Consider the following 21,621-nt stretch of genomic DNA (forward strand, 5'->3'; position numbering starts at 1 on the left):
GAAGTAGACTAGAATCTCGGAACCAAGCTCAACGCGGCATGTTCCGGTATTGCCAATACAGTCTTGTCCAGTAACCCGCAAGAATGATTAAACCAGTGTCCTCACTGATTAATCCCGCGGAACCTAGTATAGGATCTCGTATGAGGATCCTCGGCATTCTGAGTGGATGTATGATTCTAGTCGAAAGCCCTAATCCATTAATCACAAAAGAAGCGCATCAGTACAAGAAAAGAAGGCTTATATGGATCCTGCAAGTGGCTCTCCATACTACAGAGGTAGCTTGGGAGCACATGCCTATCTGTGTACTGTTCTATTCTAAAAAGAAATCATAAGAGAAGCAAAATAGAAGGTTTGAAGACGCTCGACCAGAAGGGGGAAGTAGTACGCCCGGTTCACCAGGTTCTACCACTGCAGGGCCCAATCATACTCCAAATAAGAGTTTGATCCTGGCTCAGAAGGAACGCTAGCTATATGCTTAACACATGCAAGTCAAACGTTGTTTTTGGGGAGCTGGGCAGAAGGAAAAGAGGCTCCTAGCGTGAAGGTAGCTTGTCTCGCCCAGGTCTTTCTGGTATGAAAAGATTCCTCAGAGGCTAGGGGTGAAAACTATTAAAGGTGTCTAATCGTATAAATAAAACTGACAAGAACTGGACTTATTTACCTCGGGGTTACTTTTCGAGGCGGTAAGGAAGCGTAGCAGCATCGAGGGAGTCCTATTAAACCTCTATTCCATCAGGCACACTAAAAGCTGGTCTTTAAGAAACCAACCTGAAAGTAGGAAACTTTCCTTGGGATTATATATCATCATAGGCCAGCCAGGAGAAAAACCGCTTTCTTTCCAAAGAGATTCATGAGTTCCAACTCTTCCATATAGCCGTCTTGATGAGGGCAAGACTAAAATACGGAATAAGGAAAGCAATGGCATCGATTAGAAAGAACATTCTAGATGGAAAGATATGTCTTGTGACCGACTAGCCTTTCTTTTTTAAATATATGATCTTTTTTCCGCTGTCTTTTTAGGCTCTTAATGTTTATATATATATTTTATGGTCCTTCCATTAACCACTCCTTGCTCCCACACTAGAAGCTACTACCCCTTCGGACCTTGTTGCTTAGTCCGTTCGTGTGGTACCTTTGACTCTTTCTGGTGCTGCGCTGCTTAAAACTAGGGTCCGTGAAGGTAAGGATTGCTTTCAATCAAAGGTAATGGACAGTCAGGAGGGTGTTGAACCTTTCATGGTCTGGGTTTGTTTGCTTCTGCCCTTTCGATTGCGGATGCGAGAACAAACATAAGTATCACAGCTCCTTCTCGAGCAGTAAGAGCTCCCTCATCCTATTCTTTGCCTAATATACCCGCTCTTCAAGAGTTAACTCTTTTGTGCATTGGTGTATTTTTACTATGGATTCAATTCCTTCAATGTGAACAAAATAGGATTGGATTAATGGACAGAATCCTTTCGACATGGTCTTCTCTCTCTTTCCTATTGCTATTGGGATCCCTTTCATATTCATATTCAATAAATAGATTGCCTCTATCCATTTTTCCCTCTCTACTTCAAATGGTTGGTTTGCACTTAAGTGCCTTAAGTAGCCCTCGAGGAGTCCGTTTATTCTCTCCATCTGAGCTTTCAAAGATATACCGACAGTAGGTATCTGATGGTTTTCAGCCGAATCGAGCTACATTCTATTCTGGTTGGGAAAGTGGCGAAAGTTCCATTCATCCGGGATTACAATCTCCATCAGCCAATGCAGAAGACGGGAATGTAGGTGACAATAAGATAGATGTGTCTGGCCGTAGTGTGCACTAAGTCGACAGTTTCTTTGTCGAAATGAGGAATCGGAATCCCTTCATTTAGTAGCTTTAAAAGGAAGTCAGGTTTTGCATTCTATAGAATGCCCAGAATCGGTTGTGAAAGAATGGCTTTTGTTCCAATCATCCGCTGCGCCCAATAGTTCCTTTTCATCGTCTGCGAGACTTTTAGTTAAATGAAAGGGTCCAAAAAGAGCTCGAAAGGAGCCAGGTGGGGGAGAAAGCGGCCGTTGCACTGATAGGAGTGTAATCTAATTGAATCTATCTATCTTTCCTGTCCTTGAGGAACAGGTTAAAGAGCTTAGGCAAGACTTGGCCCCTATTTGAAGTAGACCTAACTCGCTCTTTGGCTCGCTCCTTGCTTTTGTTCAATTATAAATAAGAAAAATAAATTAGATATTCGAATATCTAATAGTGTGATAGAGATGGTGATAGACTAGACTATCCCCTATCCGGATAGATATGTCCCTATGAGCGACTACGCCGATCTTTATATGTTTTGGCCACGTCCGTTTCCGCTCCGAAGAGGAAGGTTTGGATCTTTCAATCTTATGTCGTGAGGGATGTGACCTATGTTAGGTCCATAAAATATCACCGCTTTTGGTGTTCTATGATTCACCTCCGAATAATGAGTAGGTAGCTGTATGAGCGGTAAGTCTATTAGCACGATGATTCTTCTTCGCCTTTATTTCAAAAATCTTTGCCCTATCTAAGCTATATAAAAATAGCCAACAAAAAAAGGTATGCGCTTGTCAATTCATTCTTGGTGTAATACGTAAATGATTGGTGTCATAATTTTTCACTGATCAGGTGTGGGCTTACAGGGCTAGGGCTCATCCGTGTAAGAATTAGGAATTCCTCTTCCAACTCGTCCCGGAATGGGCGTTATGGCAAAGAACAAGAAGAAAACTAAAGGAGGAATTTGTCCAATAGTAACAAAAGGTGCCTCCACTGGTTGACATCCGATCTTAAATACTTCCACCCTTGGGAATTGGTTGAATAAGCTCTAGAAGCTTCCCTAACCTATCGACACGAGACATCCAGACTAAAGGTTGGATACTCCAACCTAAGACTCACGACAGGCGGCTACCCCCCGGCCTCTTTCTCCTGGCTCTACCACCTGGAATATGAACTAACACCCATCCGGTACCATCGAGCTAGGAGACCAACCAATAGCCGCATCAAAAATGCCTATCCGAAATCAATTCATTATTTCAAGATAATAAATAATAAAAACCAAAGGAAAGAGGTCTTTTGGAGGAAAAAACATGGCAATTTTTCCTTTCTTTTGTTGAATAGAGAATATTTTTTTTTACTTCAAGCCTTGGACTTCGCGCGTGAGAACAGCGATTGAGGAACCAGCGCTTCGTCCCTTCGCATGGAATGCATGTTAAGTCAGTCAAGGGGGTCTTAGATCATGACGATTCTTAGAAAAGGGAAAAATATGATTTTTTCAGGACATATCTTAAAGTCCTAAAGGATTGAAAAGAAGAGTGAGCGACGAGTGGTTCAATCCGGAATGAAAGTGAGAGACCACTAGCGGAAAGAGTTTTCTAAAACACTAGGGTTTCTTGCATAAGATTTAGCGAGAAGTCCGACTAATCAAAGGAGTCTGAGCATCGGTTCGCTGCCCTAACCGTGCGATTTCAGGGCATCTTTTCATTTTCAAGTATTCATCTAAACTAAATGCTGGTGTCGGGTATCATCTCGATCCATTGGCAGCAGAAAAGAGTGATAGCTAGCTTAATTCTATAGGTTCAAAACTAGAGAAGTCTTCCTTCCAAGTAAGGATTGAAGATCATATGCTTACACAATCTCCCAAAAAAGAGGGTCTTTCCTAGCGACCTTACCCACACTTGGTAATTGAGGAGTCAAATCATTCTTTTTCTCTGATGCCTTAATCCTTTTAGTGTATCGGCATTTCAGTTGTAGCAGTTGTAGCTCTTCCTCTTCTCTTGTAGCTTGAGTGCTTGTTGTTGTTGTTTAACGTCTTTCGATTCAAAAGCAATCCTGCCAGCTAGTGTACCTCCTGACTGTCCGCTGCATTTGAAATGAAAAAAAATAGCAGTTCCTCATCTCCCGAAATTGGATAGGGGATTGGCCTTTCCTTATTACTTATTATAAAGTAGTTAGGAGGCCAAGTACGTTATCGAGGCATCTAAGACAATCAAAACAACCGCCCTAATGGCTTTTTTCACCCATGGGCAGCTAGTTGAGGCCAATCAACCCGAAAGGGAGGTCGAGAAGGAGGGTCGAGCACAAACCGTAGGCCAACAGTGGATGGACGACAACCAACCAGAACGGATGATCGATGAAGATTGTTTAGAACCTTCGGGGAGTTCTCCGCACAAAGGAAATATATGAAACTAAAGTCCGTTCCTTCCGTTACTAACTTTCACGTGGACAAACCGTCTCTTGCCAGAATAGGGGGTTACAGAAGTAGGCAAAGAATAGTAGCAGTCCGTCTTTCCTTCGATTGGAGATTGGCTTGGTAGTTCAGAGTAACCGAGGAGAGGTTGAGAAGAAGATAATGAATGGAATGGTCCGGCAGTCGCTATAGAATATCGACTTAGTCTTAGTTCAGCTAGTCTTATTAATTAGATCACCTGTGTGTGCCTTATAAAGAGAGGGAAGTCCGCCATCTTGTACTGATCCCCTTCGGCAACTCGGCCGGTGGAAATGGTTCTATTGAAAAAGGTCTTTCGGTTTCCTCTAAGTCAATACGTCCACTCAGAATGGTTACTGGACAAGACTGAGGTAGCCAGCAGCTTTATTGTTTTATTGTCTGGTCATAAAACCCACAAGCAGTTCTGGGTGGTCTTTCCACCTCAATATAACCATAGCAAACCTGGGAACTTCCTGCCAGTGTATCCCGTATCCCTTCCTGGGTGAGAATCCTTTGAACTATACTAAGCCCTTTCGAGAGCCCTCTTTAGGCCCTCGTCTTCTTAGTATCCTGTGCCTGTAAGAAACAGAAATCCCCAATTCAAACTCGGAGAAGGAGGCAAGTGGATTCCCCCTTTGGGGCTACGAAACTAGGCTATTCAAACCAACTAGTCTAGCCAAGCCTTTGAAACCAAAAAAAGCAGTGCCAGATGCCGATTCTATAGTAGCGGATTCTCGAACTCTATCTAAGTAAATTCCTGGCCTTAGCCTGCAAAGAGCCTATTCTATCAAAGACTCGCTCTAGTCCCGTAACCAGGAGACTATTAGACCTATTCTGGGCATCCATGTCCTCCTTCCTAGCAACCTCTTTGTTCCTTCAAAGAGCCAATGCCAGCGACTCCTGTAAGCCATAAAGCGACGGGCTAACCGGCACTCCTCCCTTCCTCCTTGTCGGCAGATCGTTTGCTGTGAAGTTTCATGTCGGATTGCACACTAGCTTTGCCTTTCAGTCGAATGAGTTTTACTATTCGTTTCAAATGAGTGTAACTATGTGAAACTAAGGGAGAGGAACTGCCGCATACAAAGCCCATATGGTAAGGTTCTCTTCAAAGGTGAAAAATAACAGCTTGCCCGCTGAGAAGCCTTGACTTCTATTCGGGGCTATGGAGCGCGAACTTTCACTCATGAGCAGTGGGATATGGAAAATGGGAAGTGTTTTAGCCAGGTATGAATGAATAGATTGATTGTCGGTCGAATGGTCTCGGTTCTAGAATGATCAATAGCCTTCTCACCATACTTCAAAGTATATCCGCATTTTTGAATCGTATTTGATATGTAATATATCAATCTTATTTGTGCAGAGCTAGGTTTGATACTCCGTTAGGCGTAATTTGAAAGAAAGTCGAAAAATGAAAAATATATGAAAAATTCCGCCAAAAGGGGCAGGTCCAATGAATCACAACGAAGATCAAAATGATTCTTCAGGGACAGGAATCAGGGACCCTCCAGGGAAAACACTGGGGGCAAGTTCCGTATATTACACCAAGAATGAATTGACAAGCGCATGACTTTTTATGTTGGCTATTTTGATCTAGTTTAGATAGGGAGAACATGGTCAACCATAAATTCTTATGTTCGCGATTCTTCATCCACCGATGCAGAAAATGCTCAAGTTTTCCATTCTCATATGAGGCCGAAAAGTTTATTGGCAACAGGTCGGCACGATTCTATTGGATCCGATAGGAATCTCGATAGCGAGCAGTACCTATCGTTCGCAGCTACCCCTGGTCGTACGTTCCGCGCTTCGTCTTGCAATATATGTACTGAGATCTAGGACTGAGACACGGCCCAGACTCCTACGGGAGGCAGCAGTGGGGAATTTTCCGCAATGGGTGAAAGCCTGACGGAGCAATGCCGCGTGGAGGTAGAAGGCCTATGGGTCTTGAACTTCTTTTCCCGGAGAAGAAGCAATGACGGTATCCGGGGAATAAGCATCGGCTAACTCTATGCCAGCAGTCGCGGTAAGACAGAGGATGCAAGCGTTATCCAGAATGATTGGGCGTAAAGCGTCTGTAGGTGGCTTTTTAAGTTCGCCGTCAAATCCCAAGGCTCAACCCTAGACAGGCGGTGGAAACTACCAAGCTGGAGTACGGTAGGGGCAGAGGGAATTTCCGGTGGAGCGGTGATTGCTAAAACTCTAGCAGTTTCTTGAAAACTCGCTTCGGATATGAAACTTTGAGTATTCAGAGATGTTTTCGTTATTCCGGGCTCGGTAACAGATCGCTTCTTCCAAAGCACGTCCCGTTCGTTTAGCTCACAATAATCCAATTAGTTCGCTGGGTGATTTTTCAGCAGACAGGAACAGTTTGATTCTCTAAGCAAGCAGGTTTTTACCCCCGAGCTTGATTTAAGAAGTTGATAAAATGCTTGCTTTAGACATCATTGGTCCCAGACAAAACGCGCTCTGCTTGTCTAACATCGTGCCTGTGAAGAAAACCTCCGGCCCTTCCTTGTCAATGGGAAATCAGTCTTAGATTTAATAGCAGGGGCTTCTCTTTTCAATTCAATATTTTTCAAGACTTCTTGCTTTGTTTCCATCTCTCCTGCCTTTGCTAGTCTTTAATCGTCTCTAAATTGAAGCGAAGTCAGTCTTTCTTCCTAAGAACATGGAAGCAGAAACTAGAACAATAGAAAGATAGCTTGAAGCCTAAGACGGATAACTTCCATAGTGGAATTCCCGGATCGTGGGGCCCGAAACAGTGTTGATATGGCCGGGTTTGATCCGGCATAGCACAGTGGTGTTTACGTGTTCCCAACAAACTTTGAAAATAACTGATCCCCGGATCGTCTCGCAAGCACAATGAGCCGAAAAGCACTTCCACATACTTGAGTGGAGTGCTCACGCCCTTTATCAAATTGATATGCTGACGCGTATAAACGCAGAAAGTACGATTCCAAATACACCAACTTCTCTCAACTGCAAGCTCGACCACTCAAAAACCTGATGATTGTTTGAGTTCGTGCTTCTACCTCTTCTGGTCTACCATGAACGGACTCGAAGGATCATGAATTAATACTATGTTTCAAGCCTTAATACCTTTCTGAGGTAAGGGATTCTCTAGAGGTAATCCTGTCCATAGATAGAAAGTTATCAAATGATTGAACAACCGGGTGCAATTTACTTACGATACTTAGTTGACATTCATAAAAAGTATCTAATGAATTATGAGTTCAATACATCCTGTTTAGCAGAAAGACGGATATTCCTTGCTCATTATCAGACAATCACTTATTCACAAACCCCCTGTGAGGCTAATAGTTTTCATTTCCCATTTCATGGGAAACCCTTTTCGCTCCACTTAGCCCTACCCCCCAGGGGTATTTTAGTGATAGGTTCTATAGGAACTGGACGATCCTATTTAGTCAAATACCTAGCGACAAACTCCTATGTTCCTTTCATTACAGTATTTCTGAACAAGTTCCTGGATAACAAGCCTAAGAGTTTTCTTTTTTATGATAGTGACGATATTGATGATAGTGACGATATCGACCGTGACCTTGATACAGAGCTGGAGCTTCTAACTATGATGAATGCACTAACTATGGATATGATGTCAGAAATAGACCGATTTTATATCACCCTTCAATTCGAATTAGCAAAAGCAATGTCTCCTTGCATAATATGGATTCCAAACATTCATGATCTGGATGTGAATGAGTCAAATTACTTATCCCTCGGTCTATTAGTGAACTATCTCTCCAGGGATTGTGAAAGATGTTCCACTAGAAATATTCTTGTTATTGCTTCGACTCATATTCCCCAAAAAGTGGATCCCGCTCTAATAGCTCCGAATAAATTAAATACATGCATTAAGATACGAAGGCTTCTTATTCCACAACAACGAAAGCACTTTTTCACTCTTTCATATACTAGGGGATTTCACTTGGAAAAGAGAATGTTCCATACTAATGGACTCGGGTGCATAACCATAACTATGGGTTCCAATGTACGAGATCTTGTAGCACTTACCTATGAGGCCCTATCAATTAGTATTATACAAAAGAAATCCATTATAGACACTAATATAATTAGATCTGCTCTTCATAGACAAACTTGGGATTTGCGATCCCAGGTAAGATCGGTTCAGGATCATGGGATCCTTTTCTATCAGATAGGAAGGGCTATTTCAAAAATGTACTTCTAAGTAATTGCTCCATAGATCCTATATCTATCTATATGAAGAAGAAATCTTGTAACGAGGGGGATTCTTATTTGCACAAATGGTACTTCAAACTTGGAACGAGCATGAAGGAATTAACGATACTTCTTTATCTTTTGAGTTGTTCTGCCGGATCGGTCACTCAAGACCTTTGGTCTCTACCCGGACCTGAAGAAAAAAATGGATCACTTCTTATGGACTCGTTGAGAATGATTCTGATCTAGTTCATGGCCTATTAGAAGTAGAAGGCGCTCTGGTGGGATCCTCACGGACAGAAAAAGATTGCAGTCAGTTTGATAATGATCGAGTGACATTGCTTCTTCGGTCTGATACATTTATACAAAACTTCTACCCCGAGCACACGCAATGGAGCCGTAGACAGTCAAGTCAAATCCAATCCACAAAATAATTTGATCTATGGACAGCATCGTTGTGGTAAAGGCCGTAATGCCAGAGGAATCATTACCGCAGGACATAGAGGGGGAGGTCATAAGCGTCTATACCGTAAAATCAATTTTCGCCGGAATGAAAAAGACATATATGGTAGAATCGTAACCATAGAATACGACCCTAATTGAAATGCATACATCTGTCTCATACACTATGGGGATGGTGAGAAAAGATATATTTTACACCCTAGAGGGGCTATAATTGGAGATACCATTGTTTCTTGTACAGAAGTTCCTATTAAAATGGGAAATGCCCTACCTTTGAGTGCGGTTTAAACTATTGATTTACATAATTGGAAGTAACCAATTAGGTTTACGGAGAAACCTAGAAATCGATTACTGATCCAATTTGAGTACCTCCACAGGATAGACCTCAACAGAAAACTGAAGAGTAACGGCAGCAAGTGATTGAGTTCCCGATTTCCTTGATCCTTCATCTGGCTGGACTGTCTAGGAAGCCATAAACGGAAAGTGTGCTTAGGGACTTTCCACATGCCCACTTCTCCTTCCCCGCCCCATTTCTGGGATGGGCCTCGTTCTTATTTATTTGAGGGCTCAAATAAAAACTACAACCCCCGCACTAAAGCAAGAATTTGAAACTCAAATATCCTTTACATCATAGCATAGAAAGCAGTGCTTTATCTACGATCAATTCTATTTTTTACCTTTTCCCTCATTCTTTCCCGCCATAACCACCAACGGCAATCAAGCCAGCGGATATGCAAAAATCTTTCTCATTATTATAATGGATCCTCAAAAAAAAGTTTGTATCGAATAAAATATATAATTCAGCTTTCTTGTATTAAAACTTTGACTCGTAAACACAAGAGGACTTTACGCGCTTTTTTGAAAAATCTCCTTCTTGTACGTTAGCACTTTGGTTCGGCTACCTTTTTCGTCGTGTTTGCCGATGGAACATCAAATAAAAAATTGATTGATCTCTTCGATTCATAGCTTGGCAAAAAACCTGAAATCCTACCTTCGATAAAGTGTTCACAAAGCAGAGTGAAAGGCACCCCATCGAGAGAGAGGGACCCGACCCGGCCTCTTTTGTTGCTCTGGGTTAGCTCTTTTCTTTTGTAGCTCTAGTCAGTGTATAACTCCTATTAAGGAAGAACATAGAATAGTAGAGGATCCAGCATGCGGAACACGGCGATCATTAGAAATTCACGAATTAGAGATGCTGTAATATACTCTTTACCATAACTTCTCATACCAGACCAACCCACTAAAATACAAATAGGGATCAGAAATGTGGTCAATATCACGAAGAAAAAAGAGAGACCGTCTATACCCAAATAAAAATTGATGTTTTCATAAGGAAGCCATCGAAGGCTTTCCACAAGAAAAGTCGTAAATAAATCTACGATAACGATAGAATTTAATCTCAATCGTGAAGTAGGCTAAGTCCCGACCGTGGAAATAGAAGATTAAGTGGATTGAGATGAGATAGAAACCTCTTTCCTATCCTAGGAAATAAAAATCCAAAAAAAAGACACCAATTTGTATGTGAAAGGGAATCCTAATAACAAAAAAATATCATTCCTAAGAGGGATCCCCTCTTTTTTTGCTTCGTGGGAACCCTTATCTAATTTGAAATTAAAAAGTAAAAAAAAAAAACAGAATTTTTGATTGCATCATAAACGACATTTTTTGAATTTGGTATGGATAAAAGATCTTCCTATGTTATACTATTCCATTCTCGATGATGAATCGATTTGATAGCTTAACTTACATATTGTTATTCATGATATTATATTGGTTCTATTTAATATCATCGAGATGTGATTTAGGCCATTGAATTTGCTGACGAAAGATTTACCATCTCTATGGGATTAGATCCCGAGTTATTTATTGGAAATAAAAGAAAAAAAGCATAGAGAGTATGGAAGCGCATAGTATAGGAAAAAGCTTCTCTTCTCCTTTCTGAGCTTGCCTGGTCTTTTTCGCCTTTCTTAATGAAACTGATTCAAGCATTCGTTCAAGGTCGACAACATGGAAAAAGCGAGTGAGATCTTTGCTTTATTTACGCTTTAAACCGCTGTTTTACCATCATTTAATTCATCTGACGATGAAACGGCGGTATGATTGACGTTAGTACACAACGAGTTAGGTTGGGGAAGTATGATTCAAAGGCTAAATCACTGGTTGTTGAGAGGTCTCTGTCAAGAAAAAGCTAGTGTGGGTATGGAATAGCTCCTCGAGCAAAGCGAGAGGATTTTCCAAAGGTCACCTTTGGCTGTTGTCTTGACGCTTTAGTTACGAAAGTCGTCGGGGTCTAGGTTTGTGGATGGATTTAGTCAGCAAAAGTCCCTCAAACTCAATCAGTATCAACAACATGCCGTGTTCCCGCTCGGTTTCAAGTCTATTCCGTAGCGACTGCCCCAGGATTGGAGCCTTGACCCGCCCAACTCACGACAGTTGGTACATTAGTGAACGCTAATCCTAGTCCAAGCCAAAAGGCTACGCATGAAACTAAAAGCTACGCCTTGAAGCCACGCCATTATAGCAATCCTTGTGAACAGCTGGTTCACTGTAGGCTGTATTTTAGTTAGATAGGTCCGTTGGTATTCTATTATAAGTTCTTTTCTATTTGATTTTCTTTCTTCTCCCTTTGTTCTATGAGAAACTTTCTCTAATTCACTCCATCCCTCATCTACTACTTGTGCGTACAATGATTTTTGTGGAGGATTGATAGCACTCAGTTCTCTTCCTTGAAAGTGGGTTGATATCTTGTTGTCGCTCTTCTCTCTTTATCATAACCATGTAGCTAAACATAGCCTCTCCTGTAACATGGCATTTTGAAACCACAAAAGGGAAATATATTATATGCTTGAGTACGACAAAAGGGTCTCTATTATATGCTATTAAGTTTCTTCTAGCAAACATATCTCATCAAGTTTATCTTGCTATACAAAATACAATTAAACTCCCCAGCCTCAATAGTGATTCGGCTTAATGAACCAAATTTATTAATTTTAGAAAGCAAATAATATGGTTTAGTTATCTAGATAGAGAACTATTATATATATTAGATAAATAGCAAGGAAAAACACCACTATTTTACCTTCACCTCGTCAAGTATTTTCTGTGAGCACCACGTTTCCGTACTTGTTATAAGCCCAAACCCAAATTTAGCCCGGTACTTTCGGTTCCAATGAAGCAATTCCTAAAATTTAAATATAACCATATGAATATGGGTTTCATTCACGAATAAGAAAAGGATTTACAAAATTAAATTGGGTAGCAGCAAAGAAACCCTCATCATTGAAGCCGGTGCATAACGAATGGCTCGATAGAGGTGACTGTGTCCAGAGAAGGCATCCAACCATGATTGTATACGGGACTCTTTGAACCATAACTGCCTTGCAAATGAGGTTGCGTCATCCAACGAAGAGAAAGGAGACGCATCTATCATCTTCTCTGCGAACCAACGGCTTCAGAAAATGAGAAAGAAGTCTCTGCTCTCCAATTTTTCTAAAAGTCAACAGAGATAGAAAGAATGTCCAAGGACAGTATAAAAATGTGATTGTAGGAAGACTTGAAGGAGAGGTTACAGCATTGTGAAGACCCAGTTAAATAAAAGAGCTTTATACGAGAGGATAAGTTTTAAAAAATCTAAGATAACTCAATCAATTCAACCTATTGTCTAATGATATGACTAAAATACAATCCACTAAATATAACCCAGTATTTTAGGAATCGGCTGCTTCATCACAATCTTCAACCCCGTCGGTAATGGACTCCTCTAAATCGCCGTCTCTTGTCAACCGCAAGTCTTCGACATCAAATTTAGGCAAGCTAGTCATACAGGACTGTGGATGAAGGTCGACCTCACACTGTTCATAATCTTCGCCCATATCAAACAAATCTCTTGGCTTCACATGGACTACTACACTCCATCCGCTTTCCACCTCATCCTCCACATAGAACACAAGACGCGCCTTAGATGCCAAGATGTACGGCTCATCGTTTTCTCGATCACCGGTGTGAATCGGTGTGGCAAAATTGACACAGGTGTGACCCAAAATATCTTATCGGATGCCTTTCCCCGACGTGGTATCTGTCCAAAGACACTTGAACAAGACTACATTGAATTGACCACTGTAATTTAACTCGATGATGTCTACTAATCTCCCGTAATACGAGACACCGCTAACAGCAACATTGGCATCCCGTTTACTTGCATAACTTCTAGTATCCGAAGTGACATAAATCCCGCTATTCTGTGTTTTCATCCCTTCCTCCCTCGACATGGTCCTAAATTTAAATCCATTGATATTGTACGCTTGATAGTGTTTGGCTTGAGCAATCGGACCGCAGGCGAGCCATTGCAACTCGTTCAAATGATTGGTGCTTCCAAATGGGACCTGGCATTGAACCATTAGAGGCAAGAAAGCATCAAAGGGTAGTAGGATCCTGGAATATTAAAGATTACCTCATGCCTGAGGCAGTTTGAAAATTCTCTGTGCACAACACTATCTTTGTGAGACTGGGACCTTGTTTTACTTCGCAATTTTCTCTTTGTGATGGCTCTGTACTCACTGTGCACACAAAAAGATACTTCAAGTTCAGTACTATCAATACCAAATTGGCTCACTGTATAATTTAAGAACTCAGGCTCTATACGTACTCCAAGAATTTCTCTACAGCAACGCAATTGACCAGTACATGACGATGTGCTTGAAGCTTTTCGGTTGGTGTTAGTGTGAAAAATGAAGCTGCCCCGACCGCCTTTCCAACCTCTGGGAACATGTTGCCAATCTTGCTCGGTGGAGCATCGCTCGGCCGGTCATCAATGGGCGTCGGTCGGTTGATCCTAGTCTCGACGTTATCTAGGTATCTTGAATAGAATGTGAGAATTTCCTCGGATAGGTAGCCCTCTACTATCAATCCTTCTGGTTGTGCCCTGTTACGCATGTACTGCTTGAGATGACATAGGTACCTTAGAGAACATAACATATAAATTACTAGATGACAACTATCTTAATAAAACAGGCCAAAAAAGCTTAAGTAGATCTTTACCTCTCGATTGGGTACATCCACCGGTAGTGCACTGGGCCACCGAGATGTACCTCCTCGACCAAATGCACCATTAGATGAACCATAACTGTGAAGAAGGAAGGTGAAAATATCATCTCCATGTGGCACAGAGTATGGACCACACGATCCTGAAGGAGAGGAAGTTGTTGAGGATCTATGGATTTACTGCATATTAGTCGAAAAAGGCTGATAAATCAGCCAAGACGGCGGACACTGAGGTGGGCAATATGTGTTTTGACGCAATTAGCAATAGATGTTCCATTAGAACATGGCAGTTATGACTCTTCAAACCAAATAACTTGCACTGTTTTAAGTCAACACAGCGAGAGATGTTGCTAGAGTACCCGTCTGGAAAGACCACATTCTTGATGGTCCTAAGAAATACATCCTTCTGTGGGTTCGACATGGTAAAGACTGCAGCGAGATACTTTCCACCTTCAAGTTGCCACATATCATGCCTGATTCCCATCAACTGGAGATCTTTACGAGCTTTTAAGTGCTCTTTGGATTTACCGCTCTCGTTCAACATGGTGAATACAATGTTGTCGCACACATTCTTCTCTATGTGCATGACGTCAAGGTTGTGACGTAATTCGTTGTTCTCCCAGTATGGCAGATCAAAGAATACACTCATCTTCTTCCAGGGTGACTCGTCTTGCACCACGATCTGCTGTCCACGTCTTCTTTTACCGCCCACCGCTTGCACCTTGCCTTGTGAGACGGGAACACCCTCCAATTGTCTCAGGACATCCCTGCCAGTCAATTTGGTAGGTGGGGATCTATCCTCTACTTTACCATCAAATCTAATCTGGTCTTGTCTATATCTGTGATCGCGATTCAAGAAGTGACGATGACCCATATAACACCATTTCTGACTGAAGGTGAGTCGCCTAGCCTCGGCGTCCAAATTGCACGTGGGGCAAGCTCTCCCGCCATACGTATTCCAACCAAATAAATTGCCTAAGCCAAGAAAATCACTGATAGTCCATATCAACACAGCACGCATCTTGAATGTTTTTTTCTCACTGGCGTCGTAGGTATCAACACTGGCCCACAACTGCTTCAACTCATCGATTAGGGGCTGTAGGTATACATCTATGTCATTTCCAGGTATTTTAGGACCGGGAATAATCATAGAGAGTATAAAGTTGGTTTGTTTCATGCAAATTCATGGGAGTAAATTGTATGGAATAAGAATCACTGGCCATATTGAGTACTTTGAACTGAGGTTTCCATAAGGATTGAAGCCATCACTGGCCAAGGCTAAGCGAACACTGCGCGGATCGCCAGAAAAGTCAGTATATCTCATGTCAAATGCTTTTCAACCCTCGCCGTCTCTGGGATGCCTCAAGAAACCGTCAGAGTTGGTGCCTCTCTTGTGCCACAACATGTCCACAACTGTCTTGCTGGACATGAATAATTGCTGCAACCGTGGAATCAGAGGAAAATAACGAAGAACTTTCGCCGCCTGAGGTTTACCATTCTTCTTGACAACGGCGTTGATCCTTACTAAAGAATTCTTCCTTGTCTTTTGCTTCCACCTAGATGCTCCATACCATTTGCATCTAGACAAGTCGTGGTCGGAACCTTGGTATAGCATGCAGTCATTCGGACATGCATCTATCTTCTTGTACTCAATACCCAGCTTCCTTATGATCCTCTTGGCATCGTGCAAGGTCTTCGAAATCTGTGCATACTCAAAGGCATCCCCAAAAGCTCTAGAATCAGTCTGAAAGCCTTGTTGCTCACTCCGCACATGCACTTTATATGGTACAGCCTCACCAGGAAAGACAGCTTCGAGAATATTGAACATCCCGGATATAATTCCTGCTCGCCGTCCTTAAGCAAGTCTTGAAAGGCACGAGCCTCGTGACTAGATTCATCAGATAAGTACGGCCCATCCGCAACGTCTCCAGCATGCCCATTCGTGGATTCTTCATCCTCACTCTGCAGTCCCGGCAAATTGAATGCGTCGTGGATCATGTCACGCATTTGATCTCCTGAATTTATAGTGGGGTCTAGTTCTTCCCTACCGCTGGGTCTCTCGTCTACGATCCTCTCACCGTGATGTAACCAAAAGGTATAGTTAGGGGGAAATGTTTTCATCAGAAGATGATCGTATGCAGCTTCTCTAGTTTGAAAAAATCGAAACCCACACAAAGGGCATGGACAATGTATCATCCCATCGGATGATGCATTGGTAAATGTGAAGTCAAGGAATCTATTCAGTCCATCCCTATATTCTACACTACCTCGTGGCTTTGTAATCCAGCTCTTATCAATGTCTAAGTAAATAAAATAGCACATACAAATAGATAATTAGTAAAAAAAAGACATGGAACTAAAACAAATAAAAAAAATGGGGTGTGTGTTAGGAGAACCAATAACATTCCATCACAATTATAATATGGGAGAGTACCATATGTAATAAACTCGACAATATATTATAAGCAAAACCATGTAGGGAGCGCCGGAATAACTTAAAAGGGAAACAGAAACAAAGTTACTTGCATCCCGAATAACATGAAGCACATGAAAGGTATTGGAAAGGAGGCTTACTCATTGAAAAATTTTGTGCTTTCTTAAAGGAATACTAGTAGAAAGAATTGTTGGTTCCAAGTCCAAAAAATAAAAAGACAAAGAAAAGCTTCCTTAAAAATTGAAAAAGAAAACAAGATTAACTGTTAATTTTAAAAAATAAATAAGTCAATAAATATAACTAAAAAATCATAATGTACAGTGAATAGAATCTTCAAAATATCTTAAAAATGGAAGACATAACAGGATTGAAAGTTAGAATTACAAGACAATTAAAAAAAAGCTAAATTAACAATTATAACAGATAGAGGATAGGATCTTAAAATTGTAGATATATTATGCCTTGTATGCTTATAAGAAAGTCATATTATAGTTTCCCTGTCCTATCTTTGACCGTGTAAATAGAATAAAGTAGTTCAGTGAAAAAAATAAATGATTAACCCCTCAACTCAATTTCAATATATAAAAAAAACGCTTGTAACAGGTTTATTATATTAACAACCTTTGAGTTCTTTATTTTCATGCAGAATACACCTCCATTAGAGGCTCCTCTAAAATTGATAGAAAAAGTTCTAGTGGCCAGGGATATAAAGTTCTAAAGATGGTGATGTTCTTTCTACCTCAAGTGATATGGATAATATTTTCTGAAAAGGGTTAAACACAAGCTTCTCATCAAGATGCTTTGTTTAGAACCATGCCTATGATCCATCATTCAAGAATCAATTAATGGAGAGTTCAAACACAAAAAGTTTGTCTATGAATTTGCTTCGAATCCATTTGCAATTATTGATCTTACAATATAAGAGCATGACCAAATCCAATTATCCAAACAAATTTGTGATAGATCAGCATGAAAGTATTATGTACATCAAATAAAGCCACTTTATTCAATGACTCTATTGCCTTTTGTTACGCCAGCAAGATTCAATGCCTAATTTCCTTTTAATTTGATCTTTGTGTTACTTTCAAATTGATAATGTCACTTTATTTAGGAGATATTATTCTCAATATAAAATGCATTTATGACTAGATCTTATCAACATGAGATGTGACTGATAAACCCATATTTTATGATATATTTTGTGCCTAATTGAGTGATTTATTCAATCTTTCACTCACTTATTCATGTTAAATACATGGTTTTACTTTTCCTTCCTTATTATGTGATGTATGTGAAAAATATGTTTCCTATGCTTAAAAAGTAATTAATTTAATTGCCCTTTATTTCCATTCGATGCCGTGATTCGTGTGTTGAGTAGTTTCAGATCTTCTAAGGCAGGAATGACTTAAAGGATGGAAACATACAAAATTGGAAGGAAAGCATAAAACAGAGTTTTTGAAGAAACTGGCAGCGACGCGATCGCATGGACGACGCGATCGCATGCCAGCACGAAATGGCAGCGACGCGACCGCGTGCTTGACGCGGACGCATGATTGAAGCGACCGCGTGGCAAGGAAAACTCCAAATGACGTGACCGCGTGACCCACGCGGACGCGTGACAGAGGCTACGCACCAGAAATTACAGAAAATGCCAGCGATTTTTGAAGCCCTTTTCGGCCCAAATCCAAGTCCAGAAGGCACAGATCAGAGGTTATGAAGTGTGGGAATGCATCCATTCAGAAGAGAGTCTCCAATTAGTTACTTTTCATGATTTAGATTTAGTTTTGAGAGGGAGATTCTCTCCCCTCTCTTTAGGATTAGGATTTAGATTTAGGATTTTATTCGCTTTCAGGATTATCTCTTTCTATCAGGTTCAATATTCCTTTTATTATTTTCTCAATTTTATTTATGAATTCTTCTATGTTATAGATTACTCTTTTGAATTAATGTTATTTGACGTATTTCAGTTTACAATTGTTTCTTTTATTTATATTACTGTTGCTTCCAATCTAAAGACATTTTTATTCCGGTAGATTTACTTTTCGCTTTTGGTCTTGGTTAAGAAATCAGTAACTCAGGAGTTATCAAACTCAACATGAATGATAATTGTTATCTTTGCTAATTGAATTGAACTTCAATAATCCCAATCTTTCCTTAGGGATTAACTAGGATTTGAGGATCTAACTAATTAGTCACTTGACTTTCCCTTGCTCTAGCAAAGGTTAACTAAGTGGAATTAAGGTTCAATTTTCATCATCATTGATAAGGATAACTAGGATAGAACTTCTAATTTCTCACACCTTGCCAAAAGTATGTTTTTACAGTTATTTATTTATTTTACAGTCTTTTACCTATTTTAATTGCAATTTAAATTACTTGTTCCTTATCTTCACAACCCCGATTTACAATCTCCATAACCAATAATAAGAACATACTTCCCTGCAGTTCCTTGAGAAGACCACCCGAGGTTTAAATACTTTGGTTATCAATTTATTTAGGGGTTTGTTACTTGTGACAACCAAAACATTTGTAAGAAAGGTTGATTGCTTGGTTTAGTAACTATACTTGCAAAGAGAGTTTACTATAACTTCTAAACCATCAATCTTCAGTTCTTTCAAAATGGCGCCGTTGCCGGGGAACTGCAATCGTGTGCGTTATTATTGGTTATTGTAAATATTTTTCTTTTACTTGTTTATTTATCTTTATTTTTCTCTTTTTATTTCCATTAGCTACTATGAATTCTCACCCCTCTCGCTTTGAGTTTGGTTCTAATATTGTTGAAAGGAGTGAAAGTTATAACAGGAACATGCATCAAAGTCAGAGCAATCAAAGATGGATGGAGCCAAGAGGATCTGATCAACCCTTTAGGCAACAACACCCTCCAAGATATCATGGACAAAGACCATTCTACAATGCATACCAAGCAAATAGACATGGTGGACAACCTTGTGGTTACCAACAAGCCCCACCCTGTGCTTATAGGCCATCCTCTCAACATAACTTCGCACCACCACACTCACAAGCTCCTTTTCACCATTCGCCACCATATGATCCTCATCTACCCAAATTCCAATCCAATTACTCCCAAACACCACCACTTCCCAATGTACCACGTCCAAATCCATCACCCCGAGAATCAGAGGTCCGCCTCAAGGAAACAGTAGATCAACTTCAAACAACCCTTTATCAACTGGAGCAAGCAATAAGTCAATTATCTTCTAGACGTTCGAACATTCAAGGACCTCCCACAATTTCGTGTGGACAATCTAATGATGAGCGTAGCATGAAGGAGATACTAGAAACTCCAGTGGACAGAACAGGGCATGACTTCGTACTGAAACAAGTAGAGGAAGCTGTCATTATACAAGAAGAAGAGTTGGTTGAAGACCTAGGAGATGCTGAGCCTCCATGGGAATCCAGAGTTGTGGAGAATTCTGTCAAGGACGTTACAATTGATGCTAAGGAGGATAGTACACAACCCCCAAGGCAAGTCTTTTATGAGGAACTAGATGGAATACTCCAAGAAACATGTTTCCTTGATGATGATAGTCACAAGTCAAGTTCTCCTAGTAATGAACTTACATCTGCAAGTGAATTCTCTGAGATCGAAGAGTCTTCCCCAAGTGAATACAAAGACGATGCGGAGGTAGATTTTTCTCAACCTCCCGTTTATGACTTAAGTGACGAGGAAGACATAGAAGGCTTTGATCAAGACATGGATGCAATTGAAGAAGTCTGTAAGACAGTGAAGAAATTCACCGAAGAGCACAAGGGAGTAGAACTCACAGAACCACTGGAAACACCTATCCCAAGGCCACTACCACCCAATACAAGCTTCAAAGTGGGTACAATCCTTAACCTTTATCTTTACTTTTCCACTTGAATATGGTTTACTTGAAACAGATGGCCATCTTAGAGCTCTCTGCGGCTTTAAGAGTAAGAGGGAAATGGCTCGTACTCAGAGCTGGTGCACAAGGTTCAATAAGGTTCCACGCTTCAACTCGAAGTGCACGGATTGGCATCATAATCAATCGAATGGATCTAGGAAAATGTTTGGTCACCTTTGCGAGAATCTACTTTCTAAACCGCCCAGATGGAAATATATAGATCAAGACAAAAGCGGATCTAAAAGCAAAGTTTGGGATCCTGGAATCTATTTTGACATTCGTCACCCCGAGAGCCTGAGAATATGTTTGAAGCTGCTCAGAAGCTTTACATACCTAGTTTGGGACCCTGAAGGCTGTTAGCATTCCAAACATTGGTGGAGATTTCTGGACGAATTTAAGTGCAAGCCGCCATAACAGGAAGCTCATCCAATGTCCAAATTAAGGACTTTAACTAAAAGTGCTAGGTGAGAGACAACCCACCATGGTATGGTCATTTCTTTTTCAGTTTTTTTATTTCGTGTTATTTATTTTTATTTCCTTTTCAATTGAACCTGAATATTATTCACTCATATCGCATACTGCATAATTGCATACCTGCATAAAAAAAAGGGTGCGCGACGTGACCGCATCATTCATGCGATCGCGTTAGTTGCAAAAAACACTTCCCACGAGACCGCGTCATTCATGTGGCCGCGTGACCTGGAAATCGGCGTAAATTCCCAACGTCCAGAGAGTTAGGCTGGAATCGTGCGGTCATTGTGCGTTTCGCACAAAACAACCCACGCGGTCGCGTCACTGACGCGATCATGTCACTTGCACAACACCAATCCCACGCGACAGCGTGAGCGACGCGATCGCATCGCATGGATTGCACCACCACCCCAGAGGAGACAGAGAGTTGCGCTGAAACGACGCTGGAATTGTGCGTTTAGCACAATTTTCAGCGATGCGGTCACATGCCTCACGCGACCGCGTCATTCATAATTTACTCATTCCATGCGATCGCATCACTCACGCGATCGCGTCAACCCCCATTTCACCCCCGCCACGCGACCGTGTGCCCCACGCGATCACGTGGATTCAAATTTACTAACCCTCCAATCACGCGAACCCTACCCATTCGCGCCCCCCAGCCCCTTCTCCTTCCTCTCCTCTCTGCAACCTTCCACCACTACCATACTCCCAGCCACAACCACCGACCACCGCCCCCCGTCGACCACCCAGAACCCACCGCCACGCCACCCCCTTCCTTCCCCCCCTCTTTCTTCTTCTTCTTTCCCCTTCTTCCCTCTACCGCTACCACCCCTCCGCGACCGCCACACCCTCCGCGCCACTGTCACCGCCGCGCCCCCAACCACCCCAACGCCCCCCTTCCCTTCCTTCTCCCTATCCACATTACCCCCCCCCC

The 21,621-nt window shown here is 41.4% G+C and overlaps 1 protein-coding gene across 1 annotated transcript in view; it reads right to left on the reverse strand.

Annotated features, from left to right (window-relative positions):
• The window catches only part of LOC148565851 (uric acid degradation bifunctional protein TTL-like), a 72,174-nt gene extending 59,892 nt beyond the window's left edge, over positions 1 to 12,282 (reverse strand). Inside the window, exons 1-2 of the mRNA XM_088486504.1 lie at positions 12,124 to 12,282; positions 11,932 to 12,033 (exon numbers count right to left, since the gene is read on the reverse strand). Coding sequence (XP_088342630.1) covers positions 11,932 to 12,033; positions 12,124 to 12,282 — 261 coding nt within the window. The remainder of the gene's footprint in view (positions 1 to 11,931; positions 12,034 to 12,123) is intronic.
• Positions 12,283 to 21,621: the final 9,339 nt, after the last annotated feature.

Source organism: Arachis ipaensis, chromosome B5 (assembly GCF_059453495.1).
Source record: "Arachis ipaensis isolate K30076 ecotype BB chromosome B5, ASM5945349v1, whole genome shotgun sequence".
In the NCBI taxonomy this organism is placed as follows: Eukaryota; Viridiplantae; Streptophyta; class Magnoliopsida; order Fabales; family Fabaceae; genus Arachis; species Arachis ipaensis.